Source organism: Schistocerca americana, chromosome 3 (assembly GCF_021461395.2).
Source record: "Schistocerca americana isolate TAMUIC-IGC-003095 chromosome 3, iqSchAmer2.1, whole genome shotgun sequence".
In the NCBI taxonomy this organism is placed as follows: Eukaryota; Metazoa; Arthropoda; class Insecta; order Orthoptera; family Acrididae; genus Schistocerca; species Schistocerca americana.
The window spans coordinates 273,051,953-273,068,672 of NC_060121.1; the positions used below are offsets into that span (position 1 = coordinate 273,051,953).

A 16,720-nucleotide genomic window follows, 5' to 3' on the forward strand; every position below is an offset into this window, starting at 1 on the left:
ACTTGACTGAGAAGTAGCGGCTCCGGTCTCGTAAACTGACATACAGCCGGGAGAGCGGTGTGCTGAGCATATGCCATCCAGTGACGCCTGTGGGCTGAGGGTGACACGGCGGCCGGTCGGTCCAGTTAGACCTTCATGGCCTGTTCGGGTGGAGTTTAGTTTTTAGTCTCCGTTAGGGTAATTCGCACAAATTATTAATCGATCTGTTCGTAGGCCACAGTCACTTTCCAGATGGACACGAGTGTCTCAGCGTCACTGGTCAGTTGGCACTCTTATCTTCGGATCGGAATTGCTGCGTTAGAAATAAACATTACAACTCATTACAACTGTCACGTCTTACGGTGGCCACAGCGTTCCGGTACCAGACCCGTGTCGAACAGAAGCGTCATGTAAAGAGGTTGTCAGAAATATCTCTCTATTTGTTATGAAGTATGCTGGAGTAGAAAAAATTTTCGTCCCGATGCACTCAAAGATTTCGGATTCTCTATACAGGAATCAGTGCATGCACTGGCGTCAAACGTTCCGTATCAGGACCGGGAAAATGCTCAATTCGAAGGTCTATTCTCTAGAGATTTAGCGTGTGCAACGAAAACAGAAGTAGAAATTCATATATCCTTATCGGCGGCACCACGTGTTGCCCTGTCTCTGTCCCATTCGCGTTACATGACTCTGTGACACGCTGCCGGCCGTTCTGGCTTAGCGGTTCTAGACGCTTCAGTCTGGAACTGCCTGCTGCTACGGTCGCAGGTTCGAATCCTGCCTCGGGCATGGATGTGTGTGGTTTCCTTAGGTTAGTTAGGTTTACGTAGTTCTAAGACTAGGGGACTGATGATCTCAGATGTCAAGACCCATAGCGCTTAGAGCCATTTGAACCATTTGGTAGATTCGTATCGATAACATCAAGTCGTTTCAGCCATATTTATTTTTGCCATAAAAGAAATGTCACGTCACGGCAGACATCCACTTGTTTTGATTTTATTATTTATTTGTCTTTTGGCTTTGGGCAGCAACAACCATAAAGCCAGTAGTAGTTACAAATGTGCCATATTTACATAACTGCAATATCCACGGTAGAACAATAAAGAGAGTTTGATGAATACACATAAGTTCTTAATGTAAAATAAAAGAGAAACATTTAAAGACGAACAGTAGACAGCCAGAAATATCTACAACAGTTCCAAGATAACAATAGTGCAATTTTCACAATGGAACAATGCTAAGAGTATGAAGCACAGAGATGAATTAGTTATATGAATTACAAAACACAAAATTACGACACTGGGTTCGAAATGAGTCGGCTCCAGAGGAGAATTACACTCACAGTAACCTATAACTGAAAGCTGGATAACGGCGCTGTTTACAGAGATAAGTTCGTAATGCAAAGTGTAAAAACACAAACAGACTTTCCAGCATTTGAACCAGGCTGGTTCCATAATAAGACAAGATCCACAAAACTTATAGGTCAAAGCTGGATAATGGCGTCTTTTAAATCGCTCGCGAGCAAAGAGTATGTACATATATAGAACCAGGGAATTAAAGCAGTTGCACCTGTTGGGAGGGGGTAGCCTCACACAACGGGGTTTTTGTTCCGGACCGCCTGTATGGCCGAGTATGTGGTGCACGCCAGTATGACGTGGTTCAGATCCGCCACGCCGTTGCGTCTTGATCATAGTGTCGAGAAGCGATGATTTTCAACTGGTATAGGTAAGCGGGGTAGCACCCGTGTCCCAGCCTTATGCGGATGGTAGGGGTCACATGACATCTGCTAAGCTTTACCGAGGTGAACCATGGTTGAATTTCGGCTGTATGGCCACCAGGTGACCGCTCTTATACTGCTGTTAAGTGTGATATTCACAATTCCAGTCGTGATAAGCAGCTTGCTTGAGCGTCTAGTTGAAATCCATATACGGGATTGGTGTTGGGTGAAACTGTCCTTCCGTAACGGTCCTTTTAGTGAGGCGGTCAACAGTGTCATTGCGGAAAAAGCCTCTATAACTTTTTACACACAGTAAGCGAACGTCAATACCTAACGTCCGCACTTCTAAAATGGTGCAAATGGCTCTGAGCACTATGGGACTAAACTTCTGAGGTCATCAGTCCCCTAGAACTTAGAACTACTTAAACCTAACTAACCTAAGGACATCACACACATCCATGCCCGAGGCAGGATTCGAACCTGCGACCGTAGCGGTCGCGCGGTTCCAGACTGTAGCGCCTAGAACCGTTCGGCCACTCAGGCCGGCCCGCACTTCTAGTAGGGTCTCCAGGACATCCCGGAATATCTGTTAATCTGTTCATAGAACCCCGGATGTTGTTGTTTCTGCAGCACACTTTGTGAGTTCGTGAGAATCAAAACGGACCAGAAATTCCGTTTGTCATAATAAATAGTCTCTCTGACGGCCAGTAACTCCGCCGTGTGGATAGACGATTCAGTCGGCAGTGCAAATATTTAATATGTGTCGTTAGAGGAGCCAAAGGAGGCGTATGCCACCCCCACCTCGCCTTAGAGCCAATCGTATAGATTTAAGCATGCTTTGGCCAATGTCGTGTAAGAAAGTGTTGCAGGTTGTGATTAACGTTCGTCCCTGTTTTTAAATCGGAGTCTTTGATTTCGTTCGGGGATCACGGTGTGCAGAACAAACTTTGGACACATCTTTTTCTTATTCTAAATACTCTGAAGACAGTCTTCCATACTTTACTTGCAAATTTCTTTCTGCAAACGACATGCTATAATTCGCAACATTAACTTCCAAACCTCATATGGCCTAGACATGAAATCATCTTTCACTGTTGCATATGTAAAGTTACTTAAATTTTTTAGCGTATATAAAAATAAAGACGTCGTTACTAATAATACCGTTCTTTTTTCTTCAAAGAAGGCAAACCACAAGTGGTTATTAATACCTCTTACGAAATTTCTGCAATCGCTCCGAAACAATTTTATTAATGAAACAGTTTACTTTAGAAATTATTTCCTGTCATTAATAAACCGGAAATGGTTCGTTGATGCACCTGCATGTATAAAAATATTCACAGTGCAAAAATCTGGTAATTAAGCGTAAACAGCTATGGAAAATATTTCAAGATAATTGAGAGTGTTAGGAACTGCTTAATATTATTTAATGTACGCCTCAATATTAGGCGTGTGGCTTAATGGTATTCGATAATAAGCTACATTTGAAATCAGTTTTTACCTTCAAATGTATTTGTTTGTGGATAACGGGACTACCGGATGGCGGAATGCGTTTCATTCCAAAGCCGGCGCTTCGGATCGAAGTTATTAAGGACAGGTAATATTTTTTAATTTTCATCTCCTGTCGGAAATAGTCTCTTAATGCTCCTCTGACTGTTTGTCTCCAAAGGCGAAAGCTGCGAATTTTAATCTCAGGGATTTAATTAAATTGGAAAAAATTCTCCATTTTTTCCAACACATTGTAAAGATCAGATATTTTCACGACTGACGAGTTTCTCTGTAGGGCACCGTGGTGTGGAAAAACAGCCTATTGTTATTGTTTGAAAATTCTTTTTCTCTAGAACTGCATTTCAATTTTCAGGCGTAGTTAACGCAGTAGGTACACTATGAAGTTCGGAAATCGCATGAAGAATTCTCCACAAACGACAGGATGCAAAGTATTTGAGGATGATTTTGTCTTTCGAATTTATTTGGTGTGCTTTCTGTAAAAAGAAGGATATGGAATTTTGTCAGCATATTTATCAGAAAGTTAAGCATGAAGTGAGGTATTGCTGAAACATTACATTATTTTCATGCACTGGAAAAAAGATAAACAGAAAGAAGGACCTTTGGCACAGTGGCCTATTTCAAGTTTTAAGTCTGGCATTAGTTCCTTCTTCTCACGTTTTCTGTAATAGACGACAAAACTAGTGAAGTTCTTGTGGCAACTATTCGAAGACCGGGAACGAGAAGCGGAGGGACAGATAAAAAAACAAATAAGTGAAACTCAAGTATCTGCTTCTAGAATGTATAGCTGCATCATTGTAATGATACACATTTACACTCATAAGCCGATACATAATGACCACTGGTCACCGCAACGTTGGATGCAGCCTGGTGGCGTTGCGTACATGTGACGCGGTAACGAAAGTACGAATCTGAGCAGACACGGACAAGGGATCACCGTAGCGAAGATATGGGTTGCAAATGGGAAAATCCATTGAGATAATCGACTTTGACAAAGGACAGATTGCTATTACGCAGAGCCTATGGAGAAGTATCTCGAAAACGGCGAAGCTGATCGAATGTTCACGTGCTACTGTCGTGAACATCAACGAAAAGTGGTACAAGGCCAGTGAAACTACCAACAGGTGCTAAATAGTTGGATTCTGAGGTTTGTATGCTCTGTAAAGTAGTGCAGGTGGAAATTTGCGGCATCTCTGCCGAAAGAGCACAGTGTTCACATGCTGACCCAACGATATCGTCATTTACGATTGCAGGGGGCACTGGACCGTCGGGATTCGGCCGTCGATCAATGGAAACTTGTCGGATTTTCGGGTGAATCACACGTTTGCCACACTAGGACGATGGTCGTCTCCACAAACGCCGTGGTCGAGGCGAACGGCGGTTCGAAATGTGCAGCACGGCTTTTCGCGGATGATGCTGTAGTATACAGAGAAGTTGCAGCATTAGAAAATTGTAGCGAAATGCAGGAAGATCTGCAGCGGATAGGCACTTGATGCAGGGAGTGGCAACTGTCCCTTAAAATAGACAAATGTAATGTATTGCGAATACATAGAAAGAAGGATCCTTTATTGTTTGATTATATGATAGCGGAACAAACAGTGGTAGCAGTTACTTCTGTAAAATATCTGGGAGTATGCGTGCGGAACGATTCGAAGTGGAATGATCATATAAAATTAATTGTTGGTAAGGCGGGTACCAGGTTGAGATTCATTGGGAGAGTCCTTAGAAAATGTAGTCCATCAACAAAGGAGGTGGCTTACAAAACACTCGTTCGACCTATACTTGAGTATTGCTCATCAGTGTGGGATCCGTACCAGATGGGGTTGACGGAGGAGATAGAGAAGATCTATAGAAGAGCGGCGCGTTTCGTCACAGGGTTATTTGGTAACCGTGATAGCGTTACGGAGATGTTTAACAAACTCAAGTGGCAGACTCTGCAAGAGAGGCGCTCTGCATCGCGGTGTAGCTTGCTCGCCAGGTTTCGAGAGGGTGCGTTTCTGGATGAGGTATCGAATATATTGCTTCCCCCTACTTATACCTCCCGAGGAGATCACGAATGTAAAATTAGAGAGATTAGAGCGCGCACGGAGGCTTTCAGACAGTCGTTCTTCCCGCGAACCATATGCGACTGGAACAGGAAAGGGAGGTAATGACAGTGGCACGTAAAGTGCCCTCCGCCACACACCGTTGGGTGGCTTGCGGAGTATAAATGTAGATGTAGATGTAGACGCAGCCTGGTGGGATCAGTATTATGCTATGGGAGACAGTCTTCTGCCATTGCGTGGGACCTGTGGTAGTAATCGAAGACACGCTGACAGCTGCAAATCATAGGCATCCCTTTGTACTAGATGACTTCCCCGACAGCGACGTCATCTTTCAGCTGCATAACTGTCCTTCTCTCCGAACCAGAATCGTGCTAGAATGATTTGAGAAGTATTAAAGTAAACTCAAGTTGAGAAGTATTAAAGTAAACTCAAGTTGATGTCTCGGTGACTAGATTCGCCTAATTTAGTGCCTATGGAACCCACCTGGTCGCTACTGGTCACCATAACCGCGTACGCAGAACGGCGGCCCGTTATTTACGCAAAATACATGACCTGTGCGTAGACATCTGTTGCCATAGATCTCCACAAACTTATCAACGGACTTTCGGATCCCTGATACGCAGAATCAGTGATATATTCCGGTCCAAAGGCGACAAACAAGATATTAAGCAGGTGGTCATAATGTTTTGGCTCATCACTACATACTGGCATTTAGGGTTCAAATGGCTCTGATCACTATGGAACTTAACAGGTAAGGTCATCACTCCCCTAGACTTAGAACTACTTAAATCTGCCTAAGGACATCACACACATCCATGCCCGAGGCAGAATTCGAACCTGCGACCGTAGCAGCAGCGCGGTTCCAGACTGAAGCGCCTAGGATCGCCCGGCCACAACGGCCGGCTGACATTTAGGAAACATTCCCCATGAATAACGAATATTCGTAGAGAATGTATGATGCTGCGATTCACGAATATCAGTTATGCCACAGTAAAACTGCTTGGCTTCAAAACAGACTAGTAAATCTTACATAAATGCTCATGTTATGTAGTTTGTGAGCGAAGAAGGGCGTGGTGTTACGAAGTCAGACTCGTAACAGCGAAAGAGAAGAAGAACAAAGAAGAAGAAAAAAACCGAAGACAGACGATGAAAAATGAAGTTGAAAGAATACAGATGGCTGAAATGAGGAAATAACACCAAGACGAAAAGTATTATCACAACAGTAAGGAAAGAAACCTGATAAAAAAGAATAGATACTATTTCTCACAACTGGTTGCATTGGGGAATCTTCTGTTGTCTGGCTAATTTGTAGTATTTCGCCAGATGTAGATTGTCAGTGTTTTGCTCGAAAAATAAGTTCAAAATGGGGTTGCGAATTCTAAATCTCGCCGAGTGCGAGAACCATGCTTTGAACATGGAGAGGACTTTCTGGATGAACAGTGACTACAATTTATTTTCGTAAGGCGTTCGATACTGAAACACCATGTTCGCTACTAACTAAGATACTACCATGTGGCGTATCGTCGCAAGTACGTAACTGGATCGATGAATAAATAACTAATAGAACCCAAAATGGCCTCCCCAGAGGATACCGCTTGTCGAAGGCACCTTATGTGCCGGGCGGGATGGCCTCTGAGCTCTGAAGAAGCTGTGGGCTGTAACGGCGGTAGCGTAGCTTCTAGCAGGATCACCCATGCCGGATTGGCCCCAGCAGATGAGCCAGATGAAACTTTCTCGACACCGTAGGGCAGGAGGGATTCTAAAAATTAGATCGCCAACCCCTCTAGGGAAGCTAACCTCGAAGTAAAAGCCTGGTCCTCCAGGTTGGAGATAGTGCTTAGGGCCGATACCCCTGCCTTGTAAAACGCCTATCATCGCGAATAATTTAACAAGGAATGCTAGACTGCCCTTACGAAAACGAATTCCAACAAGGAACAGGAATGTGGATATACCGGCACTTAAACTTGGAATATGGAAAGTGCTTACACTGCTGCATATAGGAGTTATGAATAGTACTGCAGAAGAGAGAGACACTAAGGTATGGAATGGGAGTTGTTGCACTTTAGGAAATCAGGTGGAAGGGGAAGGGTGAGATTCATAAGCATAAATTCTCCCTATATTATTCAGGCAAAAGACGAACAACAAGGGGAGCTTGGAGTTGGGTTTGTAGTATCTAAAGATGTGTGCAGATCTGTCATTGCTATGACGAATGCCCATTTTACTCTGCGAATAAATTAAAGTCAGTAAGTACTTGTTTCCCAAGGAAAGATACCTACAAAAAGACCTGGAAAATACAAGGAACAATTACCTGATAAGGAAAATGTGCGCAATTTTCCAAGGGCTGATTCAGATTCAGACCATTATATAGCAGGAGCCAAAATGAGGCAGAAACTTGCTGTGGCTACCAAAGGAAATAGTACCAGAGTAAACAAACGGAATATAGAACAACTGAAAGATACGTCTACTGTTTAAGAGTATCAGAACACAATGAGACAGGAGTTATAAACAAAATATGGTGAAGACGATATAGGCAAAGAATCGAATTGTATCAAAAATGCTATTCTGACAATATTACATGAAATAATGGGGAAAACAAGGAGGCTTAGAAAGGAAGATTGGTAGCATGATGAGCGCGGACACGCAGTGGAACAGAAAAAGGAGTCAAGAGTGAAATGCCTACAGCGAAGTACATACTCAAATTAGGCATTACAAAAAGTCTTGTAAGAAAATTAAATAAACAACTTAAGAATATAGATCGAAAATAACTGAATGTACGAGCAAAGAGGGAAATTTGCTGACAGATAAACAAGATGCTCTGGATAGATAGAGAGAATACTTCAAGGGATTTCTGGAGGACAGTCCTACCTGAAGTGTACAGCCACTCTATTGCACTGCAGATCCAGCGATAGAACAAACCACATTACAGGAGGAACAGGAGGTAGTGCAATGTCTAAAAAACTACAAAGCACCAGGAACTTATGAAATAACAGCAAAACTGTTGAAAAATAGAGGAACTGGTCTCCATAATTGAATCCACAAACTAGTCAAGCTGATACAGGATTAGGAAAGAATGTCAGAAGAGTGGACCTTAGGGGTAGTCCACCAATCCATAAGAAAGGAGACAATACTTGTTGTTCGGATACCCTGCTGAGTGTAATTTATAAGAGTATGTCGAGAACTGGTAGACAGTATGCTGCTTGATATTTTATTTTCGTATGTAAGCTCATTTCGCCTTTATTGCCTTCATCAGTACAGATTATGACATCGTAATGCATATATGTCAATTTCGAATAAACTATTACTGCAATCTGTAGTTGTTGGATATAATATTTTTTTCAGTAACGTTTGAAAGTTGTTCGATAATTTTTTGTTGCACAAGTATTATAATAAACTTTTTATTATTTTGACAGTCGTAGAAACTTAAGTTTGACAATTAGTTGTTTACTCTGAGATATTTTCAAACAACTAACTGTCAAAGAAAGTGCTGCATTGCTAAAAATTATTTAAATAAACGCCGTCGATAGCCGAGAAGCACACGGAACTTGTTGCGATCCTCATTACAGTCATTATCGGTGCTATCAACGGATCTACGTTCGTGTGGTATCTTCTGCGTAAGGGACATGGCTATAGAAGACTCTACGTAAGTGAAAAGGACATTCGCCATGTGCCACCTGCAACTCCCGAGTGAAATGTCTGGCTGTTTAAGCCAGCCCCCATCATTATGTTGTCAACAGTAATGACGAGTGGAGATGTCGCATTACACTATGTTTTTTTTTTAACTTTTGAACCTTGTAACGTTCCAGCTATACACGTTGCTTTATTTCTCGAAGAAAATAGTAAATTCAAACTTAATGATAGGATTATGAATAACAAACTGTTTCTTAATGTTGCAAGAAGAATGTTAACTAGCAAAAATAATTTAGTTAGTAATTGTGAAAAGAATTGTTTCACGTAAACTGAAATTAATACCTGAACTGATACACAGCTTCGCCTTCTGAGGAATGCAGTACGTGTGACACTGATGTGGATGCGGTTGTTGCACGGAGCTGTGACCCAAAGAGGAGAACATCCGCAACCCTTCTTTGGGACGAAGAAAGGAAGACAAATTTGACATCGTAATGGACAGTCGTTGTATTGTGTTCTTTCTGGAGAGATCGATGTATAATTGCGCCAGAGCTACGGCAGCTATGACTGGTATTTTTGAAAGACTGCTAGTTATTTCAACGAGGGGCAGTGTCTGTAATAATATTCAGAGAACATATTCTGTGTTTTAAATTCAGAGAATAGTGGTTTGATTTTACATCGTGAACTGAAATGATACTATTCTCATATTATTCTCAGTAATTTTGCACAATATAATTTTTTAAAAAATGGTGTGTTAAGCTGAGACAAACTTTTTCTCTTCAATTTATCAGTTGAAGAGAAGAAAATCCAAACGTTCCAAGTGCTATATTTTTCACAAAATGCATTTTGAGTGCTGTCGTACTGTTGTGCTGTTGGTAGTACGTAACACGTCCCTACACTTATTCCAAGTGCAAAATAAATGAAAACAAGGTTTCAAACATTCATTATTTGATGATGTGTTGTCTTTGTGCCAAGCACTGCTTCCCTATGAAGTTCCAAGTGCCTTACGTCAGAGTCTTTAAGTCTCCTCCATTTAGTTGCTGTGATGATTGTGTGGTAAGCTCAGTGCGTGTAAACTTATGTCTATGTCAATAAAAAGTCTTTGGAATGGAAGGGAATAATTTCGGTTTCAAAACTAGTAAAAAACTGTATACAAGAAAGGTACGCAAGGGTTTTGTTCCACAAGAGTTACAAAAGACTGTTGAGTCGTCTGAAACTGTGAACTTATTCCACGTTCTTTTAATACATACAACCGACGTATTGAATTTTAAAGGTGATTCTGAAGCATTTTTGTCAATTCAGGCGCGTAAGATATCCAAATGCAGTATAATAAAAACCTGTCTCAAGTTCATCCACGTAGAATTGTTACTCCGATGCAGAAGAATGGAAAAATGTCAGTGTATTCAAAAGAAGAAAGACGATAACTTCTATTTGCCATGCAGTACAGCATCTAAAAGACCAGCCACATTTATCAGTTGCACAACACAAAGACCCGTAGACGATGTTGCCATTTAATCCTCAACAGCGCAGTGAGTTCTGTAGCACACTTTACCGCAAGAACGGAGTTCCGGAAGAAACAGAAGTCAATACTGAGAGATATTTTTTTAATTTAATTGTGTTAGCTTCTTGTAAAACATTTAAAAGGTTTAGAAATGGTTTTGGCTGAGTATAGTTCTGCTAGTTAAAATGTTAACGCTGCATTTCTGAACTTTTATAATTACAAATAAAGTCTAGTGCCCGATTATTAACGGAACTACAAACAAAAATATTTTTGTTGGCACTTAGAAATAGTTTCATGGTAGAATATCAGTTCCCTGCTGCAATGGTAGCACTAAATTATTCATCATCTAATTTATATCATTACTTTTTGCGGTGATTAACTGAGCAGGATAATTCCGTGGTATCTTAATATCTTCTCTTTTTTTATATAAGCGAATTGCTTACAAAAAGAGATATAGTGATATTTTATTCTCCCGACAAATGTCAGATGTGGCACTTACCACGTTTGACATTTCCCCTCTTTGTTTGCTATTATTTGGTTCGTCTAGTGGTGCCCATAGCGACCGAACGTTATTTAATGTAGTCAGATGCGAAATCTAGGACGCCTGTTGCGATTTTTGTAATAAATTAAATTTACCAGGGAATTTTTGTTTTAGGCCTCTTATGGCAGTAGTTCACCCAAGAAAAACTATAACAACTTAAATTTTACCGAACTTCGTGCTATGGATTGGAGACAAATCTTGAAATATTTTTAATCCTTCCGCTGCTATGGACGTGCTCCCTTCATTCTGTGCTGAGGTTGGCATCTGTTATGGCTATGCTGTCCGCTAAATTCTAGTGCCCGTGCTGAGAAACGGCGTTCCGACCGATATGGAATAGTATCATCCAATTTTTCGAAAACTATTAGAGGAAAAATTTGATTTTTGCACATATTACAGTCAGATATCATCACTCGATAAAGAATTAAGCAAAACATTGCACAAAATTTTAAAGAGTTAACAGAGGTGAAAATGCATTGCGTAAACGGTGCGTATGTTGATTTTCGCTCGTACATTGCAGTTAATGAAATGTAGATAAGATACCGAAATTTTATTTAAAACTGAGAGCAGAACGAGATCTAATTTCGTTCTCGAGTTATTGGGTTTTATATTGGACGGTCCCATGTGAAGTTTCCTTTCACGTCCTTGGACATTACTAGTCATCTGATCGTAACAACCTTCATATCTCACAAACGATTCAAGACGTCTCATAGAGGTTTTTTTTTCTTTTTTTTATTTTTTTTTATTTTTGCAAATTATAGCACTCAGTGAAGCACACAGAATGATCAGCGAGAACATTATGACCACTTACCCAATAGACGCACGTCCACGCTTGGCACTGATAACAGCAGCGACGTGTAGTGGCACGGAAGCAATGACGCCTTGGTAGGTAGCTGGAGGGAGTTGGCATCACATCTGAACACACAAGTCACCTAATTCCCGTGAATTGCGGGGAGGCGGCAGAGGTGAAGAGCTGTGACACGACGTTCAGTCACATCGCAGATGTGTAGGATCGGTTTCAGATTGGCAAGTTGGGAGGCCAGCACTCACCGCTGTTTTCCTCGAACACCAACATCACACTCCTGGCCTTGTCACAGGCGCATTATTCTGTTGGAAGATGCCCCTGCCATCGGGAATCATGATCGTCATGAAGAGATGTATCTGGTCTGAAAGCAGTGTACGATACACCTTGGCCGTCACGGTGCCTTGCGCGAGCTCCACTGGATCGTCGATGCCCACTTGAATGTTCCCCAGAGCGCAATGGAGCTACCGCCGGCTTGTCTGAGTCAAATGGTTCAAATGGCTCTGAGCACGATGGGACTTAACTGCTGAGGTCATCAGTCCCCTAGAACTTAGAAATACTTAAACCTGAGTAACCTAAGGACATCACACACATCCATGCCCCGAGGCAGGATTCGAACCTGCGACCGCAGCGGTCGTGCGGTTCCAGACTGTAGCGCCTAGAACCGCTCGGCCACTCCGGCCGGCCTTGTCTGAGTCCCCCAGTACAAGTGTGAAGCAAATAGTCCCCTGGAAGATGACGGATTCGCGCCTTCCCATCGGCATGATGAAGAAGGGATCTGGGTTCATCACACCATGCAACGCTCTATCACTGCGCCAACGTCCAGTGCCGATGGTCACGTGCCCGTTTCAGTCGTAGTTGCCGAGGCACATGCATGGGTCGTCGGCTGCGAAAGCCTATCGTTAGAAGTGTTCAATACACACTGTGTTCAGACACACTCTGTTCAGTTGATGTTAGTTCCGCCACAGTTCGTCAGCTGTTTTACGAGTCTGCCCAGCCTACGACATCCGATATCTGTAATGAGGGTTGGCCGCCCAATACCACGATGTGTGGTCGTGGTTCACCTTGATTTCACGACATGTTGAAGACACTCACCACAGTACTCCTCGGACACTCGACAAGTCGGGCAGTTTCCGAAATGCACATTCAGAACTTCTGGGTCATCAAAATCTGCCCTCTGTCAGAGATATATCACGCACCTTCCCCATGTCACACACGGACAGCACACTCACTGATACTACACGCACCATCTGTGTCTCTGACCGCCAGTCGCGGTAGTCTAGCGGTTCTAGGCGCTCAGTCCGGAGCCGCGCGACTGCTACGGTCGCAGGTTCGAATCCTGCCTCGGGCATGGATGTGTGTGATGTCCTTAGGTTAGTTAGGTTTAAGTAGTTCTAAGTTCTAGGGGACTGATGACCATAGATGTTAAGTCCCATAGTGCTCAGAGCCATTTGAACCATCTGTCTCTGACTAACAGCCATTCCTCGCCAGGTGAGGCTGCCATCACCTGGACAGGTTTATATTGATAGTAGGTCGGTGGTCATACTGTTCTGACTGGTCAGTGTATGTTGTGTGATAAATACTCGAAACCTCTTATTCAACAACTACCAAACAATAACACATACGACTTACTAAGACACGAAGAGACTTTTGAAACTTTGAATAACCTGGCAAATGAGGTATCACGTAAAGTTCTGACTGAATACCTGAGGGACTTTCGCGATTAGAACCAACTACTGAACGTGTCCTAGTACCCTGATCATGTACCGCTTGTGCGTGGACAGGTCGACTTATTAGTTAGAACCCGACACGTGCAGGGCTCGGTGGACGGGTACACCAACTTCACGATTATGACAGCACCGGGTCTGACGTAGGTTAGTTAGTAGTTAGTAGGATTAGAAATAGATACTAAAATGGGAACCTGCAGCGACTAGTAGTTTTGGCCTGCCCAGTGTCAGGGGCACGCTCATCGGGACTAGCTCGATGAGCAAGGCCTTGTAGTAGGTTTGTATCTATACTGACACATCGGTAACGCTGCAGGCACTTGGGATTACTAACAAGTAGGTAGTAGTGTATAGTTTAACAAAATCGTAATTTTGCCCATCAACCTCCACTGTTCACACTGTCTGTAGCTTACAAATTAACTGTAATAAATGCAAATAACATACAACATTGTATTAACATTAGAACCAACTAATCATTAAGGTGGTGGGTTATTTTCTATAATTGTTATTATGTTTTGCAATTGTTGTGTACATAGTTCTGCGTAGTCAGCGCGTACACAACTTTCCCACTAGAGCGCGCCCCGCTAAGCACAACAGCGCAGGCGCAGCGCTCGTCCGTCTCCGCACTACGAGATAGCGCTGCCTTAGAGACGGACCAAATTCTGCTTCCGCCGATCCGTGTATTAATATGTAACGCAGCCAATGAGATTGCTGCTAACGTAGAACTTTTTCTCCTCGCGGATCACACTCGCGCAGTGATACCTGAACGCTCGAGGTATTATAACTAGTGTACAGACCTCCGATTAGTCAGTCTGCATCAGTCTGTACCAGTCTGCATTAGTCTGCATTTGTCTGTAACAGTCTATAGTCAAGTTTCAGTCTGCGCCTAATAAGATTACCATATTCCTGTACATAGCCATGAAGATAAATGAATAGACACTTTGTCAAGTATCAGAGATATGTGAGAATAAGATTAACGTACCAAGACCAAAGGAACTTCAGATTGTCAATTGTAAACAGCGTCCAGAATCAAGTTACGTAATGTCTACGCTTTTTATTATTTTAATAAATGTGTGTGAAGATTAATCAGGTTCTGTTTAACGTTGGTCACCGTCAATCTGCTACTCTAAGCGTGCAAGTGGCATTTCTATCGTCTGACCTAACGGCAGAAGAGAAACACGCCACGATAAGACCACGAGACATATTGCTGACACTCGCCTACTTCGTTAGAGCGACAAGTCAAATTATCTGATGGTGTGTGTACTGATGGTCTCACAGTACGCACACCACAGCAATAAGGATTTTTTTTTAAACCTCTTATTCAGTCAGATAAGGAAGTAACTCGTTTGATGCTGTAAGCTGCTCAGATGCACAAAGTTTCCACAGCACTATAGGGAAAACCAAGCAGCGCATGTTTACACGTCCACAGCACCTGTGGCACGACGCAGCAGAGAGTATATACAGCAGCGAAAAGGTAAATGCAAACTTCATTTTAAAGCAAGCGTGCCGGCACAATGTTTTGTTTAAATATCTTTGGTTCAAGGGCTGATAGGGGACGAAGTGAATCCACTTGCGCACAGCGTGAGGCGGCAGCCGCACACGTTGCAACCCACCTGTGCGTGGCGCGCAGCAGGCGGTCGAGGCGCAGCTGCGCGGCGGAGGAGGCGACGCTGACCAGGTGTCCGCGCAGGTCTCGGCAGCGCTGCTGCGCGCGCGGCCAGCTGAGGCGCTGGTCTGCGTCGGCGGCGGCCACGGCGGCGGCGCACCGGCCCTCCGACAGCGCCGACCAGCCGTAGCCGCAGCCCGCCTCCAGCTCGGCGTCCGCCACCGCGGCGTAGCGCAGCCGCAGCGGCACCGCTGCCTCCAGGCCCGCCGACGACGCCAACACCTGCCACAGCACTGCGTCACCACACTTACCACTGCCTCCGGGCTTGCAGTCTTGTGCAGCTACGGCGAGGGCATAATACACGAGATGCAAGATTACACACACACACACACACAAAAAATAAATATCATGCGATTTCACAAGACTGTGCACTGCCTGATCAAAAGTACCCAATTAGCCCCACATAGAGTTTTGAAACTACTGTAGGCTGCAGTAGTCTATCATAAGTAAGCGTAGAAAAAAAAGTGGTTCAAATGGCTCTGAGCACTATGGGACTTAACAAAAAATGGTTCAAATGGCTCTAAGCGCTATGGGACTTAACGTCTGAGGTCATCAGTCCCCGGACAGAACTACTTAAACCTAACTAACCTAAGGACATCAAACACATGCATGGCCGAGGCAGGATTCGAACCTGCGACCGTAGCAGCAGCGCGGTTCCGAACTGAAGCGTCTAGATCCGCTCGGCCACTGCGGCCCGCAGAGTAAGCGTAGACTTCGGAAGTTTTCTTTTTTATGGCTATGTCATCTCCCCTACCCCCCCCCCCCCCCCCCCCCGAAAACAAAACGAAATGTGTGTGGATGGACGTTTGGAAGAGGGTTGGGGAAGGAAGAGTGGAGAATGATACGGTTGCGAACCATGACTTAGAAAGTGGACGGAGAGGATTGAATGCGAAGGGAAAGAGAAAGGGAACCCTAACAAGGGGTGGATAGTAGGGATCTCCTATATCTGGAAGGAGAGTTATAGCCGACGAAAATTCTTCCGAGTTGTATGGCCGTGGTCCATGGAACTTTTCTATCCCTGACATTTCATCCAAAGCTACGTTGGACATCTTCATATGTGTTCCGGGTTGTGCTGAGTCTTGCACCTCCAAAGATATCCAACGTAGCTTTGGACGAAATGTCAGGGATAAAGGAGTTCCATGGACCACGGCCATACAATCCGGAAGAATCCTCGGCAGCTGAAACAATAAAAGGTTCAAGTGGCTCTGAGCAATATGAGACTTAACATCTGTGGTCGTCAGTCCCCTAGAACTTAGAACTACTTAAACCTAATTAACCTAAGGACATCACACACATCCATGCCCGAGGCAGGATTCGAACCTGCGACCGTAGCGGTCACGCGGTTCCACACTGAAGCGCCTAGAACCGCACGGCCACACAGGTCGGCCCAGCTGAAACATCCGGTGGTGAAAGCCTTCATTGTATGATTAGGACTGTTATACATCGAGGCGGATTTCATGTTCGGGTAAGGGAAGGCGATTAAATTTTCGTTGGGAGAGCATGCGGGGGCTTAGTGTGGAAGTTCGCGGTGGTAGAGGCGCGGCAACGCACGTGGACTGGTGAGCAGGGGGGAAACTAGGTGTAGACTAAGCGTAACGTAGGATACTCGGAGATGTTCAAG

General features: G+C 43.8%; 1 protein-coding gene across 1 annotated transcript in view; it reads right to left on the reverse strand.

Annotated features, from left to right (window-relative positions):
• Positions 1 to 16,148, reverse strand: part of LOC124606012 — a 532,599-nt gene extending 516,451 nt beyond the window's left edge. The window contains exons 1-2 of the mRNA XM_047137975.1: positions 16,140 to 16,148; positions 15,047 to 15,204 (exon numbers count right to left, since the gene is read on the reverse strand). Coding sequence (XP_046993931.1) covers positions 15,047 to 15,204; positions 16,140 to 16,148 — 167 coding nt within the window. The remainder of the gene's footprint in view (positions 1 to 15,046; positions 15,205 to 16,139) is intronic.
• Between the last annotated feature and the right edge of the window lie 572 nt (positions 16,149 to 16,720).